Genomic DNA, 16,224 nt, shown 5'->3' on the forward strand with positions numbered 1-16,224 from the left:
GTTTATATTTACGATTTTTTATTCATACATGTTATCCTGCACATTTTGCAAACATACATCGTAGAACATAAATAGAAAACTTAGATAACATTCAAAATGCATTTTTTATTTCCGCATGTATAGGTCGTACACAATCGAAAGCACTGGGATAATATCAACAAACAAACAAACATAGGTGTCAAGATTTAAACAAGAACAGACTATATGTCCACAAACAAGTATAGACTTGATGCGTACAAAACAACAAATCTATGTTTGGTCAACACCCACCATGAAAAATAAGAATTGATTGACTTTCAAGCCTTAAAAGACTAATCTTATTGCTGAACCACTCTTCTTTTGCCCAGCCCAGGTTTTAGACTGGCGACGGAATGTTCGCATGTGCTCCCTGAAATCTTCATGGTGCATCGGCAGATAGGCCTGTGGCGTGCAGAGTTCCTACAAAGATAAGAATAAACAACATTACTCAATTGTGCCTGAGCATAATATCAAGTACATGGACTTCAACTTTCTGGTGATTACTTTTTTTATATAGTCTTGCCTGTTATCAATAGCCTAATCAACAATATGCTTATGTACCTACCTTTTCTTTCTCAAAGAAGTTTTTGTATCCGCCGTGAAGTAAGTAAATCTCAGAATAACACAGCTGCGGATATCGATCCTTGTTCATCTGCCTGTCTTGGCTCCTTAAAAATCGACACATTTTTGGACCTCTTTTAGATAAAAATTCACAGTGAAATATTAGAATGCTTCTTTTCGTTCCTCTACTCCTGGTAATGACTGGTTTGGAAATAAGGTTTTGCACAATACTGTCCTTGGTGTAATAGTTGACAGCTCCTTTGATGTGGCCACCTTGAAACTCATAGGGATATCTGCAATCCACAATGAGGAATTCTTCTACTACGTCATCAAACCCGTGGTTTTGAAGCCGCGCCAAAGTTTCCGGCGTGATGGACTTGAGATCTTGATGCTTGCCTGGAACAGTTGGCAGACAGTAGGCCACGCTGCCGTCACTGATCAGGTCTGGATTTTCCGACACTGCCAAGGAGAAATAAACATTTAAATACGCTGCAGTGGTAATATTTTTAGCATGTAGGTAAAATGCATCTTGCAATAATATTGTAAGCAGTTTTGAGAAGATTCACCATTATTATGATTACCTCTGTCCAGGGCAGTTTTAATTTGATCTTCTGACTGGAAATTGGACGGTCTGAGTAAACACTTGCTTGTCTCCATCATGTCGTCAGATCTCTTTCTCTTCTGAACAGGTGACTCATCTTCGTCGCTTTCTGAACGCCTTCGCTTTTGGCTATATGGGCAATGTTTTTTCCTAGGCTCGGGCACCTATAGGGCAAAACATTTTTCATTAATTGTTATATTGTTCTGGCAAATCATGCCATGAATTCTATTCTCCAAAATAATACCACACAGAATGCTGGTAGTGATTACGTAAACGACACAAACGTGATTTTACCTTACTAAGCTGTATAAAAGGCCTGCTAAAAAGCGAAAGTGGACACTCATCATTGGTGAAACTGTCGTCAAAGCCTATTCCACTATCTCTGGAATCTTCGTCTGCTAGTAGAAAGGACGAGTTCCCTTTTCTTAGAAAGTAATCCATCATCGGGGAAAAGATATTGCCTTCCGCTGCATCATCAGACTGCTTAACTGGACTACGTAATTCCAAGGAGCATTCGTCCTCAAACAACTTCTTAGGTACCGGTAATGAATATGCCATCATAGATAACCTGTTTCTTTGACAGTTGGTTTCAGTAAATACTCGGACTGAAGTTCAGCTTATTAAATTCTGACTTATATATTTTGTTGATAAAAAAAACTCCCCGCAGTTCAAGCTAGCCGAAGTTCTGTTTCAATGGCCAATGAAAACTCATGCCATCTTCACATGGCTTAAAAGAAACAGTCTGTAGAAAAAACAAGTTAATCACTTTCCGATAATCCAGTTCAGCAGTGCAGGATTAGCGCTGATGTTCTTTACTCACCACCCAGATTCACTCCATGCCGCAGGTGTTGTTATCTATGTAACACGTGGGAGATGCTACATAAAGAAAGGGCCACCCGAGGTGAGAAGGCATCATATTTAGCGTCTTCACAGACGGCAAAATGAACAAGGCTCAATATTTTGACCATGGCCATGCAAGGGAGTGTATGAAAGGCATTCAGTGTCATTACAAGAGGCAACTGTCAGAAAGATAACATTCTTCCCCGCTCAAAAATCATTGTTCACAGTTCAAAATCGTATTTATTTCCAATACCAAGTTCCCCATATATACCCCATAAAACATTAATTTTCGACTCGCTTTATTACGAAGAAGGGCGTTTGGAACAACTAGAATGTACTCACCATTTTGTGCTAAGTAAAACCTTCTCAGACATATTTTTACACCACTTGATACACTTTTTTCATGAATGTTGTTTCCTGTAGTGACCACTTAATACTTTTGATTGGTAGCGTGTAGGTAATCTATGCAAACTTAAAATCACTGACGGCACCAGAGACGCTGAGTGCACGTGGAGAAAGTACAGGCTTTACTTGCAGGTAACTTGCTGAAGGCACTCGTCTGCCTTTCAGCTACAGTTCATTTAAAACCTGTCATAATTCTAAACTCCGAACAATTAACTCCTTAACAAAAACTCTTTTGAAATAAAAACAAGAAAGTGTTTTGTCTACTTGTGTCAGCATCTGCCTCATGTAACGGCTTGCAGGAAACTTATTTTTCGACTGCATGTGTGTTGTATTAATACATTCATGCATGTGCTCAGTAAAATTGTTGCTTGCCTTGTGTTTCATAATCCACAAAATACCGTTATATTATATCTCGTTACGGGCCACATGGTGCTTTCGCGACAGGTAAACTATGCACACGGGATACAGTATAATTAGAACATGACTTTTACCACACGAATTGCTTCATATCTCTATTTTTTTTTTTTGGCTACATCTACGACGGCATACATGAACGGCTCTTCTTTTCCCCAGCCCAGGCCTTAGACTGGCGACGGAATGTTCGCATGTGGTCCCTGGAATCTTGATGGTGCATCGGCAGGTAGATCTTTGGCGTGCAATCTGTGATTGCGCTTGATTTCGTCGTCCATATTATATAAGGGAAAACAAAATTTTGGTAAAGGTAATTTCTGCTCATGTTTTTTAGTAGGCCTTGAGAAAGTCTGGTGTGGACACAGAACAGCCGCTAAAATTTGTTCGAAAAGCAAGGGGGCATGGTGCAGAAAATGTGTCTCATAGTGTGCATAATCATCGATACGGGTACTACAGTGTGTGCGAATCTCTTATTCTGTCATCAAGCAAGGACTTAAAGTCTAGGTGTCAAACATTAACCGTACCTTATACACACTATATGCATCTGTCACTTTAAGTAAGCTTGAGGGGTCGCCCAACGATTTTTACTTCGGGTGTCAAACATTAATCGTACCTTTTACACACTATATGTGAATGTCACTTTAAGTGAGCTTGGGGGTCGCCTCGGGGCATGGAAGAACAATATGTCTTTTAAGGTTTTTAGTCAAACACTACTGAATATGAATTTAGAATCCCGTCTGTCTATAATATTACAATTTTTATTCAAAGGTTAAATGTTTATATTTACGATTTTCTATTCATACTTGTTATCCTGCACATTTTGCAAACGTACATCGTAGAACATAAATAGAAAACTTAGATAACATTCAAAATGCATTTTTTATTTCCGCATGTATAGGTCGTACACAATCGAAAGCACTGGGATAATATCAACAAACAAACAAACATAGGTGTCAAGATTTAAACAAGAACAGACTATATGTCCACAAACAAGTATAAACTTGATGCGTACAAAACAACAAATGTATGTTTGGTCAACACCCACCATGAAAAATAAGAATTGATTGACTTTCAAGCCTTAAAAGACTAATCTTATTGCTGAACCACTCTTCTTTTCCCCAGCCCAGGTTTTAGACTGGCGACGGAATGTTCGCATGTGCTCCTTGAAATCTTCATGGTGCATCGGCAGATAGGCCTGTGGCGTGCAGAGTTCCTACAAAGATAAGAATAAACAAAATTACTCAATTGTGCCTGAGCATAATATCAAGTACATGGACTTAAACTTTCTGGTGATTACTTTTTTTATATAGTCTTGGCTGTTACCAATAGCCTAAATCAACAATATGCTTATGTACCTACCTTTTCTTTCTCAAAGAAGTTTTTGTATCCGCCGTGAAGTAAGTAAATCTCAGGATAACACAGCTGCGGATATCGATCCTTGTTCATCTGCCTGTCTTGGCTCCTTAAAAATCGAGACATTTTTGGACCTCTTTGAGATGAAAATTCACAGTGAAATATTAGAATGCTTCTTTTCGTTCCTCTACTCCTGGTAATGACTGGTTTGGAAATAAGGTTTTCCACAATACTGTCCTTGGTGTAATAGTTGACAGCTCCTTTAATGTGGCCGCCTTGAAACTCTTAGGGATATCTGCAATCCACAATGAGGAATTCTTCTACTACGTCATCAAACTCGTGGTTTTGAAGCCGCGCCAAAGTTTCCGGCGTGATGGACTTGAGATCTTGATGCTTGCCTGGAACAGTTGGCAGACAGTAGGCCACGCTGCCGTCACTGATCAGGTCTGGATTTTCCGACACTGCCAAGGAGAAATAAACATTTAAATACTCTGCAGTGGTAATATTTTTAGTATGTAGGTAAAATGCATCTTGCAATAATATTGTAAGCAGTTTTGAGAAGATTCACCATTATTATGATTACCTCTGTCTAGGGCAGTTTTAATTTGATCTTCTGACTGGAAATTGGACGGTCTGAGTAAACACTTGCTTGTCTCCATCATGTCGTCAGATCTCTTTCTCTTCTGAACAGGTGACTCATCTTCGTCACTTTCCGAACGCCTTCGCTTTTGGCTATATGGGCAATGTTTTTTTCCTAGGCTCGGGCACCTATAGGGTAAAACATCTTTCATTAATTGTTATATTGTTCTGGCAAATCATGCCATGAATTCTATTCTCCAAAATAATACCACACAGAATGCTGGTAGTGATTACGTAAAACGACACAAACGTGATTTTACCTTACTAAGCTGTATAAAAGGCCTGCTAAAAAGCGAAAGTGGACACTCATCATTGGTGAAACTGTCTTCAAAGCCTATTCCACTATCTCTGGAATCTTCGTCTGCTAATAGAAAGGACGAGTTCGCTTTTCTTAGAAAGTAATCCATCATCGGGGAAAAGATATTGCCTTCCGCTGCATCATCAGACTGCTTAACTGGACTGTGTAATTCCAAGGAGCAGTCGTCCTCAAACAACTTCTTAGGTAATGAATATACCATCATAGATAATTTGTTTCTTTGACAGTTGGATTCAGTAAATACTCGGACTGAAGTTCAGTTTATTAAATTCTGATTTATATATCTTGTTGATGAAAAAAAACTCCCAGTAGTTCAAGCTAGCCGGAGTTCTGTTTCAATGGCCAATGAAAATTCATGCCATCTCCACATGGCTTAAAAAAAAAAAAGCAGAAAAACAAGTTAATCACTTTCCGATAATCCAGTTCAGCAATACAGGATTAGCGCTGATGTTCTTTACTCGCCACCCAGATTCACTCCATGCCGCAGGTGCTGTTATCTATGTTACACGTGGGAGATGCTACATGAAGAAAGGGCCACCCGAGGTGAGAAGGCATCGTAGTTAGCGTCTTCACAGACGTCAAAATGAACAAGGCTCGATATTATGACCATTGACATGCAAGGGAGTGATTGAAAGGCATTCAGTGTCATTACAAGAAGAAACTGTCAGAAAGATAACATTGTTCTCGGCTCAAAAATCATTGTTCACAGTTCAAAATCGTATTTATTTCCAATGTCAAGTTCCCCATATATACCCCATAGAACAGTAATCATCGACTCGCTTTATCACGAAGAAGGGCGTTTGGGACAACTAGAATGCACGCACCAATTTTTGCTAAGTAAAACCTCTCAGACATATTTTTACACCACTTGATACACTTTTTTCATGAATGTTGTTTCCTGTAGTGACCACTTAACAAGTTTGATTGTTAGCGTGTAGGTAATCTATGCAAACTTGAAAACACTGACGGCACCAGAGACGCTGAGTGCACGTAGAGAAAGTACAGGTTATACTTACAGGTAACTTGCGCAAGGGACATGTCTGCCGTTTAGCTATAGTTCATTTAAAACCTGTTTTATACTTCTAAACTCCAAACAATTAACTCCTTAACAAAAACTCTTTTGAAATAAAAACAAGAAAATGTTTTGTGTACTTGTGTCAGCATCTGCCTCTTGTCACGGCTTGCAGGAAACTTATTTTTCGACTGCATGTGTGTTGTATTAATACATTCATGCATGTGCTCAGTAAAATTGTTGCTTGCCTTGTGTTTCATAATCCACAAAATACCGTTATATTATATCTCGTAACGGGCCACATGGTGCTTTTGCGACAGGTAAACTATGCACGCGGGATACAGTATAATTAGAACATGACTTTTACCACACGAATTGCTTCATATCTCTAATTTTTTGCTACAGCATAGATGAACGGCTCTTCTTTTCCCCAGCCCAGGTCTTAGACTGGCGACGGCATGTTCGCATGTGCTTCCTGAAATCTTCATCTTGCATCGGCGGGTAGATCTGTGGCGTGCAATCTATGATTGCGCTTGATTTCGTCATCCATATTATTTAAGGGAAAACAAACGCTTGGTAAAGGTAATTTCTGCTCATGTTTTTTGGTAGTCCTTAAGAAACGTAAATATTACACAAATTCACTTTCACACAAAGTTTGAAAAGAGTTTCTCAATGACAGTCTAAAGTCTGGTGTGTACACAGAACAGCCGCTAAAATTTGTTCAAGAAGCAAGATGGCATGGTGCTGAAAATGTGTCTCATAGTGTGCATAATCATCGATACGGGTACTACAGTGTGTGCGAATCTCTTATTCTGTCATCAAGCAAGGGCTTACAGTCTAGGTGTCAAACATTAATCGTAAATTTTACACCCTATATGCATCTGTCACTTTAAGTAAGCTTGAGAGGTCGCTCAACGATTTTCACTATATGTGAATGTCACTTTAGGTGAGCTTGGGGTCGCCTCGGGGCATGGAAGAACAGTTTGTTTTCTAATGTTTTTAGCCAAACACTACTGAATATGAATTTAGAATCCCGTCAGTCTATAATATTACACTTCCTTTTTAAAATTTAAATGTTTATATTTACGATTTTTTATTCATACATTTTATTCATATTCTACATATTTTGCTAAGCAGATATCGTAGAAAATAAGAAGAAAACTTAGATAACATTCAAAATGCATTTTTTATTTCCGCATATATAGGTCACACACAAACGATAGCACTGGGATAATATCAACAAACAAACAAACATAGGTGTCAAGATTTAAAGAAAAACAGACTATATGTCCACGAACTATTACAGTCTTGATGCGTACAAAACAACAAATGTATGTTTGGTCAACACCCACCATGAAATAAAAAAATTAATTGACTTTCACGCCTTAAAAGACTAATCTCAACGCTGAACCACTCTTCTTTTCCCCAGCCCACGTCTTAGACTGGCGACGAAAAGTTCGCATGTGCTCCCTGAAATCTTCATGGTGCATCGGCAGATAGTTCTGTGGCGTGCAGAGTTCCTACAAAGATAAGAATAAAGTACATTACTGAAATGTGCCTGAGCATAATATCAAGTACATGGACTTAAACTTTCTGGTGATTACTTTTGCATATAGTCTTGCTGGATACCAAAAGCCTAAATAAACAAAATTCTTATGTGCCTACCTTTTCTTTCTCAAAGAAGTTTTTGTATCCGCCGTGAAGTAAATACATCTCAGGATAACACAGCTGTGGATATCGATCCTTGTTCATCTGCCTGTCTTGGCTCCTTAAAAATCGAGACATTTTTGGACCTCTTTGGGAAGAAAATTCACAGTGAAATATTAGAATGCTTCTTTTCGTTCCTCTACTCCTGGTAATGACTGGTTTGGAAATAAGGTTTTGCACAATACTGTCCTTGGTGTAATAGTTGACAGCTCCTTTGATGTGGCCGCCTTGAAACTCATAAGGATATCTGCAATCCACAATGAGGAATTCTTCTACTACGTCATCAAACTCGTGGTTTTGAAGCCGCGCCAAAGTTTCCGGCGTGATGGACTTGAGATCTTGATGCTTGCCTGGAACAGTTGGCAAACAGTAGGTCATGCTACCGTCACTGATCAGGTCTGGATTTTCCGACACTGCCAAGGAGAAATAAACATTTAAATACTCTGCAGTGGTAATATGTATGTAATAGTATGTAGGTAAAATGCATCTTGCAGTAATATTGTAAGCAGTTTTGAGAAGATTCACCATTGTTATGATTACCTCTGTCTAGGGCAGTTTTAATTTGATCTTCTGACTGGAAATTGGACGGTCTGAGCAAACACTTGCTTGTCTCCATCATGTCGTCAGATCTCTTTCTCTTCTGAACAGGTGACTCATCTTCGTCGCTTTCAAAACGCCTTCGCTTTTGGCTATATGGGCAATGTTTTTTCCAAGGCTCGGGCACCTATAGGGTAAAACATTTTTCATTAATTGTTATATTGTTCTGGCAAATCATGCCATGAATTCTATTCTCCAAAATAATACCACACAGAATGCTGGTAGTGATTACGTAAAATGACATAACCGTGATTTTACCTTACTAAGCTGTATAAAAGGCCTGCTAAAAAGCGAAAGTGGACACTCATCATTGGTGAAACTGTCGTCAAAGCCTATTCCACTATCTCTGGAATCTTCGTCTTCTAGTAGAAAGGACGAGTTCGCTTTTCTTAGAAAGTAATCCATCATCGGGGAAAAGATATTGCCTTCCGCTGCATCATCAGACTGCTTAACTGGACTGTGTAATTCCAAGGAGCAGTCGTCCTCAAACAACTTCTTAGGTAATGAATATGCCATCATATATAATTTGTTTCTTTGACAGTTGGTTTCAGTAAATACTCGGACTGAAGTTCAGTTTATTAAATTCTGATTTATATATCTTGTTGATAAAAAAACTCCCAGTAGTTCAAGCTAGCCGGAGTTCTGTTTCAATGGCCAATGAAAATTCATGCCATCTCTACATGGCTTGAAAGAAACAGTTTGTAGAAAAAACAAGTTAATCACTTTGCGATAATCCAGTTCAGCAATACAGGATTAGCGCTGATGTTCTTTACTCACCTCCCAAACTCACTTTATGCCGCAGGTGTTGTTATCTACATAACACGTGGGAGATGCTACATAAAGAAAGGGCCACCCGAGGTGAGAAGGCATCATAGTTAGCGTCTTCATAGACGGCAAAATGAACAAGCCTCATTATTTTGACCATGGCCATGCAAGGGAGTGTATGAAAGGCATTCAGTGTCATTACAAGAGGCAAGTGTCAGAAAGATAACATTCTTCCCCGCTCAAAAATCATTGTTCACAGTTCAAAATCGTATTTATTTCCAATGTCAAGTTCCCCATATATACCCCATAAAACATTAATTTTCGACTTGCTTTATTACGAAGAAGGGCGCTTGGAACAACTAGAATGCACTCACCATTTTGTGCTAAGTAAAACCTTCTCAGGCATTTTTTTACACCACCTGATACACTTTTTTCATGAATGTTGTTTCCTGTAGTAACCACTTAACTAGTTTGATTGTTAGCGTGTAGGTAATCTATGCAAACTTGAAAACACTGACGGCACCAGAGACGCTGAGTGCACGTAGAGAAAGTACAGGTTATACTTGCAGGTAACTTGCGTAAGGCACTCGTCTGCCTTTTATCTACAGTTCATTTAAAACCAGTTTTATACTTTCGAATCTCCGAACAGTCAACTTCTGAACAAAAACTCTTTTGAAATGAAAAGAAGAAAGTGTTTTGTGTACTTGTATCAGCATCTGCCTCATGCCACAGCTGGTAGGAAACTTATTTTTCGACTGCATGTGTGTTGTATTAATACATTCATGCATGTGCTCAGTAAAATTGTTGCTTGCCTTGTGTTTCATAATCCACAAAATACAGTGATATTATAGCTCGTTACGGGCCACATGGTGCTTTCGCGACAGGTAAACTATGCACACGGGATACAGTATAATTAGAACATGACTTTTACCACACGAATTGCTTCATATCTCTAACTTTTTTTGCTACACCAATGACGGCATAGATGAACGACTCTCCTTTCCCCAGCCCAGGTCTTAGACTGGCGACGGCATGTTCGCATGTGCTCCCTGAAATCTTCATGGTGCATCGGCAGGTAGATCTGTGGCGTGCAATCTGTGATTGCGCTTGATATCGTCATCCATATTATATAAGGCAAACAAACGTTTGCTACAAATAATTTCGGTTCATGTTTATTGGTAGTCCTTAAGAAACGTAAATATTACACAAATGCACCTTAAAACAAATTTTGGAAAGAGTTTCTCAATGACAGTCTAAAGTCAGGTGTGTACACAGAACAGCCGCTAAAATTTGTTCGAGAAGCAAGGGGGCATGGTGCAGAAAATGTGTTTCATAGTGTGCATAATCATCGATACGGGTGCTACAGTGTGTGCGAATCTCTTATTCTGTCATCAAGCTAGGACTTACAGTCTAGGTGTCAAACATTAATCGTAAATTTTACACACTATATGCATCTGTCACTTTAAGTAAGCTTGAGGGGTCGCTCAACGATTTTCACTATATGTGAATGTCACTTTAAGTGAGCTTGGGGTCGCCTCCGAGCATGGAAGAACAGTTTGTTTTCTAATGTTTTTAGCCAAACACTACTGAATATGAATTTAGAATCCCGTCTGTCTATAATATTACAATTTCTATTCAAAATTTAAATGTTTATATTTACGATTTTTTATTCATACATTTTATTCATATCCTACATATTTTGCTAAGAAAATATCGTAGAAAGTAAGAGGAAAACTTAGATAACATTCAAAATGCATCTTTTATTTCCGCATATATAGGTCATACACAAACGATAGCACTGGGATAATATCAACAAACAAACAAACATAGGTGTCAAGATTTAAATAAAAACAGACTATATGTCCACGAACTAATACAGTCTTGATGCGTACAAAACAACAAATGTATGTTTGGTCAACACCCACCATGAAATAAAAAAATTAATTGACTTTCACGCCTTAAAAGACTAATCTCAACGCTGAACCACTCTTCTTTTCCCCAGCCCACGTCTTAGGCTGGCGACGAAAAGTTCGCATGTGCTCCCTGAAATCTTCATGGTGCATCGGCAGATAGGTCTGTGGCGTGCAGAGTTCCTACAAAGATAAGAATAAACAACATTACTGAAATGTGCTTGAGCATAATATCAAGTACATGGACTTAAACTTTCTGGTGGTTACTTTTACATATAGTCTTGCTGGATACCAAAAGCCTAAATAAACTAAATGCTTATGTGCCTACCTTTTCTTTCTCAAAGAAGTTTTTGTATCCGCCGTGAAGTAAGTAAATCTCAGGATAACACAGCTGCGGATATCGATCCTTGTTCATCTGCCTGTCTTGGCTCCTTAAAAATCGAGACATTTTTGGACCTCTTTGGGATGAAAATTCACAGTGAAATATTAGAATGCTTCTTTTCGTTCCACTACTCCTGGTAATGACTGGTTTGGAAATAAGGTTTTCCACAATACTGTCCTTGGTGTAATAGTTGACAGCTCCTTTGATGTGGCCGCCTTGAAACTCATAGGGATATCTGCAATCCACAATGAGGAATTCTTCTACTACGTCATCAAACTCGTGGTTTTGAAGCCGCGCCAAAGTTTCCGGCGTGATGGACTTGAGATCTTGATGCTTGCCTGGAACAGTTGGCAGACAGTAGGCCACGCTGCCGTCATTGATCAGGTCTGGATTTTCCCACACTGTCAAGGATAAATAAACATTTAAATTCTCTGCAGTGGTAATATTTTTAGTATGTAGGTAAAAGGCATCTTGCAGTAATATTGTAAGCAGTTTTAAGAAGATTCACCATTATTATTATTACCTCTGTCTAGGGTAGTTTTGATTTGATCTTCTGACTGGAAATTGGACGGCCTGAGTAAACACTTCATTGTCTCCATCATGTCGTCAGATCTCTTTCTCTTCTGAACATTTGACTCATCTTCGTCGCTTTCCGAACGCCTTCGCTTTTGGCTATATGGGCAATGTTTTTTCCTAGGTTCCGGCACCTATAGGGTAAAATGTTTTTCAATAATTGTTATATTGTTCTGGCAAATCATGCCATGAATTCTATTCTCCAAAATAATACCACACAGAATGCTGGTAGTGATTACGTAAAACGACATAACCGTGATTTTACCTTACTAAGCTGTATAAAAGGCCTGCTAAAAATCGAAAGTGGACACTCTTCATTGGTGAAACTGTCGTCAAAGCCTATTCCACTATCCCTGGAATCTTCGTCTGCTAGTAGAAAGGACGAGTTCTCTTTTCTTAGAAAGTAATCCATCATCGGGGAAAAGATATTGCCTTCCGCTGCATCATCAGACTGCTTAACTGGACTGTGTAATTCAAAGGAGCAGTCGTCCTCAAACAACTTCTTAGGTAATGAATATGCCATCATAGATAATTTGTTTCTTTGACAGTTGGTTTTAGTAAATACTCGGACTGAAGTTCAGTTTATTAAATTCTGATTTATATCTCTTGTTGATAAAAAAAACTCTCCGTAGTTCAAGCTAGCCGGAGTTCTGTTTCAATGGCCAATGAAAACTCATGCCATCTTCACATGGCTTGAAAGAAACAGTCTGTAGAAAAACAAGTTAATCACTTTCCGATAATCCAGTTCAGCAGTGCAGGATTAGCGCTGATGTCCTTTACTCACCACCCAGATTCACTCCATGCCGCAGGTGTTGTTATCTATGTAACACGTGGGAGATGCTACATAAAGAAAGGGCCACCCGAGGTGAGAAGACATCGTAGTTAGCTTCTTCACAGACGACAAAATGAACAAGGCTAGATATTATGACCATTGACATGCAAGGGAGTGTTTGAAAGGCATTCAGTGTCATTACAAGAAGAAACTGTCAGAAAGATAACATTGTTCACGGCTCAAAAATCATTGTTCACAGTTCAAAATCGTATTTATTTCCAATGCCAAGTTCCCCATATATACCCCATAAAACACTATTTTTCGACTTGCTTTATTACGAAGAAGGGCGCTTGGAACAACTAGAATGCACTCACCATTTTGTGCTAAGTAAAACCTTCTCAGGCATTTTTTTACACCACCTGATACACTTTTTTCATGAATGTTGTTTCCTGTAGTGACCACTTAACTAGTTTGATTGTTAGCGTGTAGGTAATCTATGCAAACTTGAAAACACTGACGGCACCAGAGACGCTGAGTGCACGTAGAGAAAGTACAGGTTATACTTGCAGGTAACTTGCGTAAGGCACTCGTCTGCCTTTTATCTACAGTTCATTTAAAACCTGTTTTATACTTTCGAATCTCCGAACAGTCAACTTCTGAACAAAAACTCTTTTGAATTGAAAACAAGAAAGTGTTTTGTATACTTGTGTCAGCATCTGCCTCATGCCACAGCTTGTAGGAAACTTAATTTTCGACTGCAAATGTGTTGTATTAATACATTTATGCATGTGCTCAGTAAAATTGTTGCTTGCCTTGTGTTTCATAATCTACAAAATACAGTGATATTATAGCTCGTAACGGGCCACATGGTGCTTTCGCGACAGGTAAACTATGCACACGGGATACAGTATAATTAGAACATGACTTTTACCACATGAATTGCTTCATATCTCTAACTTTTTTTGCTACAACAATGACGGCATACATGAACGACTCTCCTTTCCCCAGCCCAGGCCTTAGACTGGCGACGGCATGTTCGCATGTGCTCCCTGAAATCTTCATGGTGCATCTTCAGGTAGATCTGTGGCGTGCAATATATGATTGCGCTTGATTTCGTCATACATATTATATAAGGCAAACAAACGTTTGCTACAAATTATTTCGGTTCATGTTTATTGGTAAGCCTTAAGAAAAGTAAATATTACACAAATTCACTTTAAAACAAATTTTGGAAAGAGTTTTTCAATGACAGTCTAAAGTCTGGTGTGTACACAGAACAGCCGCTAAAATTTGTTCGAGAAGCACGTGGGCTTGGTGCAGAAAATGTGTCTCATAGTGTGCATAATCATCGATACAAGTACTACAGTGTGTGCGAATCTCTTATTCTGTCATCAAGCTAGGACTTACAGTCCAGGTGTCAAACATTAATCGTACCTTTTACACACTATATGCATCTGTCACTTTAAGTAAGCTTGAGAGGTCGCCCAACGATTTTCACTTTGGGTGTCAAACAATAATCGTACCTTTCACACACTATATGTGAATGTCACTTTAAGTGAGCTTGGGGGTCGCCTCGGGGCATGGAAGAACAGTATGTCTTTTAGAGCTTTTAGGCAAACACTACTGAATATGAATTTAAAATCCCGTCTGTCTATAATATTACAATTTTTATTCAAAGGTTAAATATTTATATTTACGATTTTCTATTCATACATGTTATCCTGCACATTTTGCAAACATACATCGTAGAAAATAAGAAAAAAACTTAGATAACATTCAAAATGCATCTTTTATTTCCGCATATATAGGTCACACACAAACGATAGCACTGGGATAATATCAACAAACAAACAAACATAGGTGTCAAGATTTAAAGAAGAACAGACTATATGTCCACAAACAAGTATAGACTTGATGCGTACAAAACAACAAATGTATGTTTGGTCAACACCCACCATGAAAAATAAGAATTGATTGACTGTCAAGCCTTAAAAGAAAAATCTTAATGCTGAACGACTCTTCTTTTGCACAGCCCACGTCTTAGACTGGCGACAGAATGTTCGCATGTGCTCCCTGAAATCTTCATGGTGCATCGGCAGATAGGCCTGTGGCGTGCAGAGTTCCTACAAAGATAAGAATAAACAACATTACTCAATTGTGCCTGAGCATAATATCAAGTACATGGACTTAAACTTTCTGGTGATTACTTTTGAATATAGTCATGCTTGTTACCAAAAGCCTAAATCAACAATATGCTTATGTACCTACCTTTTCTTTCTCAAAGAAGTTTTTGTATCCGCCGTGAAGTAAGTAAATCTCAGGATAACACAGCTGCGGATATCGATCCTTGTTCATCTGCCTGTCTTGGCTCCTTAAAAATCGAGACATTTGTGGACCTCTTTGAGATGAAAATTCACAGTGAAATATTAGAATGCTTCTTTTCGTTCCTCTACTCCTGGTAATGACTGGTTTGGAAATAAGGTTTTCCACAATACTGTCCTTGGTGTAATAGTTGACAGCTCCTTTGATGTGGCCGCCTTGAAACTCATAGGGATATCTGCAATCCACAATGAGGAATTCTTCTACTACGTCATTAAATTCGTGGTTTTGAAGCCGCGCCAAAGTTTCCGGCGTGATGGACTTGAGATCTTGATGCTTGCCTGGAACAGTTGGCAGACAGTAGGCCACGCTGCCGTCACTGATCAGGTCTGGATTTTCCGACACTGCCAAGGAGAAATAAACATTTAAATACTCTGCAGTGGTAATATTTTTAGTATGTAGGTAAAATGCATCTTGCAGTAATATTGTAAGCAGTTTTGAGAAGATTCACCATTATTATGATTACCTCTGTCTAGGGCAGTTTTAATTTGATCTTCTGACTGGAAATTGGGCGGTCTAAGTAAACACTTGCTTGTCTCCATCATGTCGTCAGATCTCTTTCTCTTCTGGACAGATGACTCATCTTCGTCGCTTTGCGAACGCCTTCGCTTTTGGCTATATGGGCAATGTTTTTTCCTAGGTTCGGGCACCTATAGGGTAAAACATCTTTCATTAATTGTTATATTGTTCTGGCAAATCATGCCATGAATTCTATTCTCCAAAATAATACCACACAGAATGCTGGTAGTGATTACGTAAAACGATATAAACGTGATTTTACCTTACTAAGCTGTATAAAACGCCTGCTAAAAATCGAAAGTGGACACTCATCATTGGTGAAACTGTCTTCAAAGCCTATTCCACTATCTCTGGAATCTTCGTCTGCTAGTAGAAAGGACGAGTTCCCTTTACTTAGAAAGTAATCCACCATCGGGGAAAAGATATTGCCTTCCGCTGCATCATCAGACGGCTTAACTGGACTG

General features: G+C 38.8%; 1 protein-coding gene across 1 annotated transcript; it reads right to left on the reverse strand.

The window, feature by feature from the left end:
* Positions 1 to 397: 397 nt before the first annotated feature.
* LOC135467202 (M-phase inducer phosphatase 2-like) lies at positions 398 to 1,738 on the reverse strand. The gene is made up of 4 exons (XM_064744967.1): positions 1,475 to 1,738; positions 1,161 to 1,344; positions 811 to 1,038; positions 398 to 438 (listed from the first exon to the last, which is right to left on the reverse strand). The coding sequence occupies exons 1-4, from the start codon at positions 1,736 to 1,738 to the stop codon at positions 398 to 400; spliced, it is 717 nt and encodes a 238-aa protein (XP_064601037.1).
* Positions 1,739 to 16,224: the final 14,486 nt, after the last annotated feature.

The sequence above is a fragment of the Liolophura sinensis genome, chromosome 6 (assembly GCF_032854445.1).
Source record: "Liolophura sinensis isolate JHLJ2023 chromosome 6, CUHK_Ljap_v2, whole genome shotgun sequence".
Taxonomy (NCBI): domain Eukaryota; kingdom Metazoa; phylum Mollusca; class Polyplacophora; order Chitonida; family Chitonidae; genus Liolophura; species Liolophura sinensis.

Coding starts and splice junctions, on each gene's coding strand:
- LOC135467202 (XM_064744967.1), bottom strand. CDS start 1,738: ATGGCATATTCATTACCGGTACCTAAGAAGTTGTTTGAGGACGAATGC. Junction 1,345..1,474: donor CTTTTATACAGCTTAGTAAG/GTAAAATCACGT, acceptor TTTGCCCTATAG/GTGCCCGAGCCTAGGAAAAA. Junction 1,039..1,160: donor TAAAACTGCCCTGGACAGAG/GTAATCATAATA, acceptor TCTCCTTGGCAG/TGTCGGAAAATCCAGACCTG.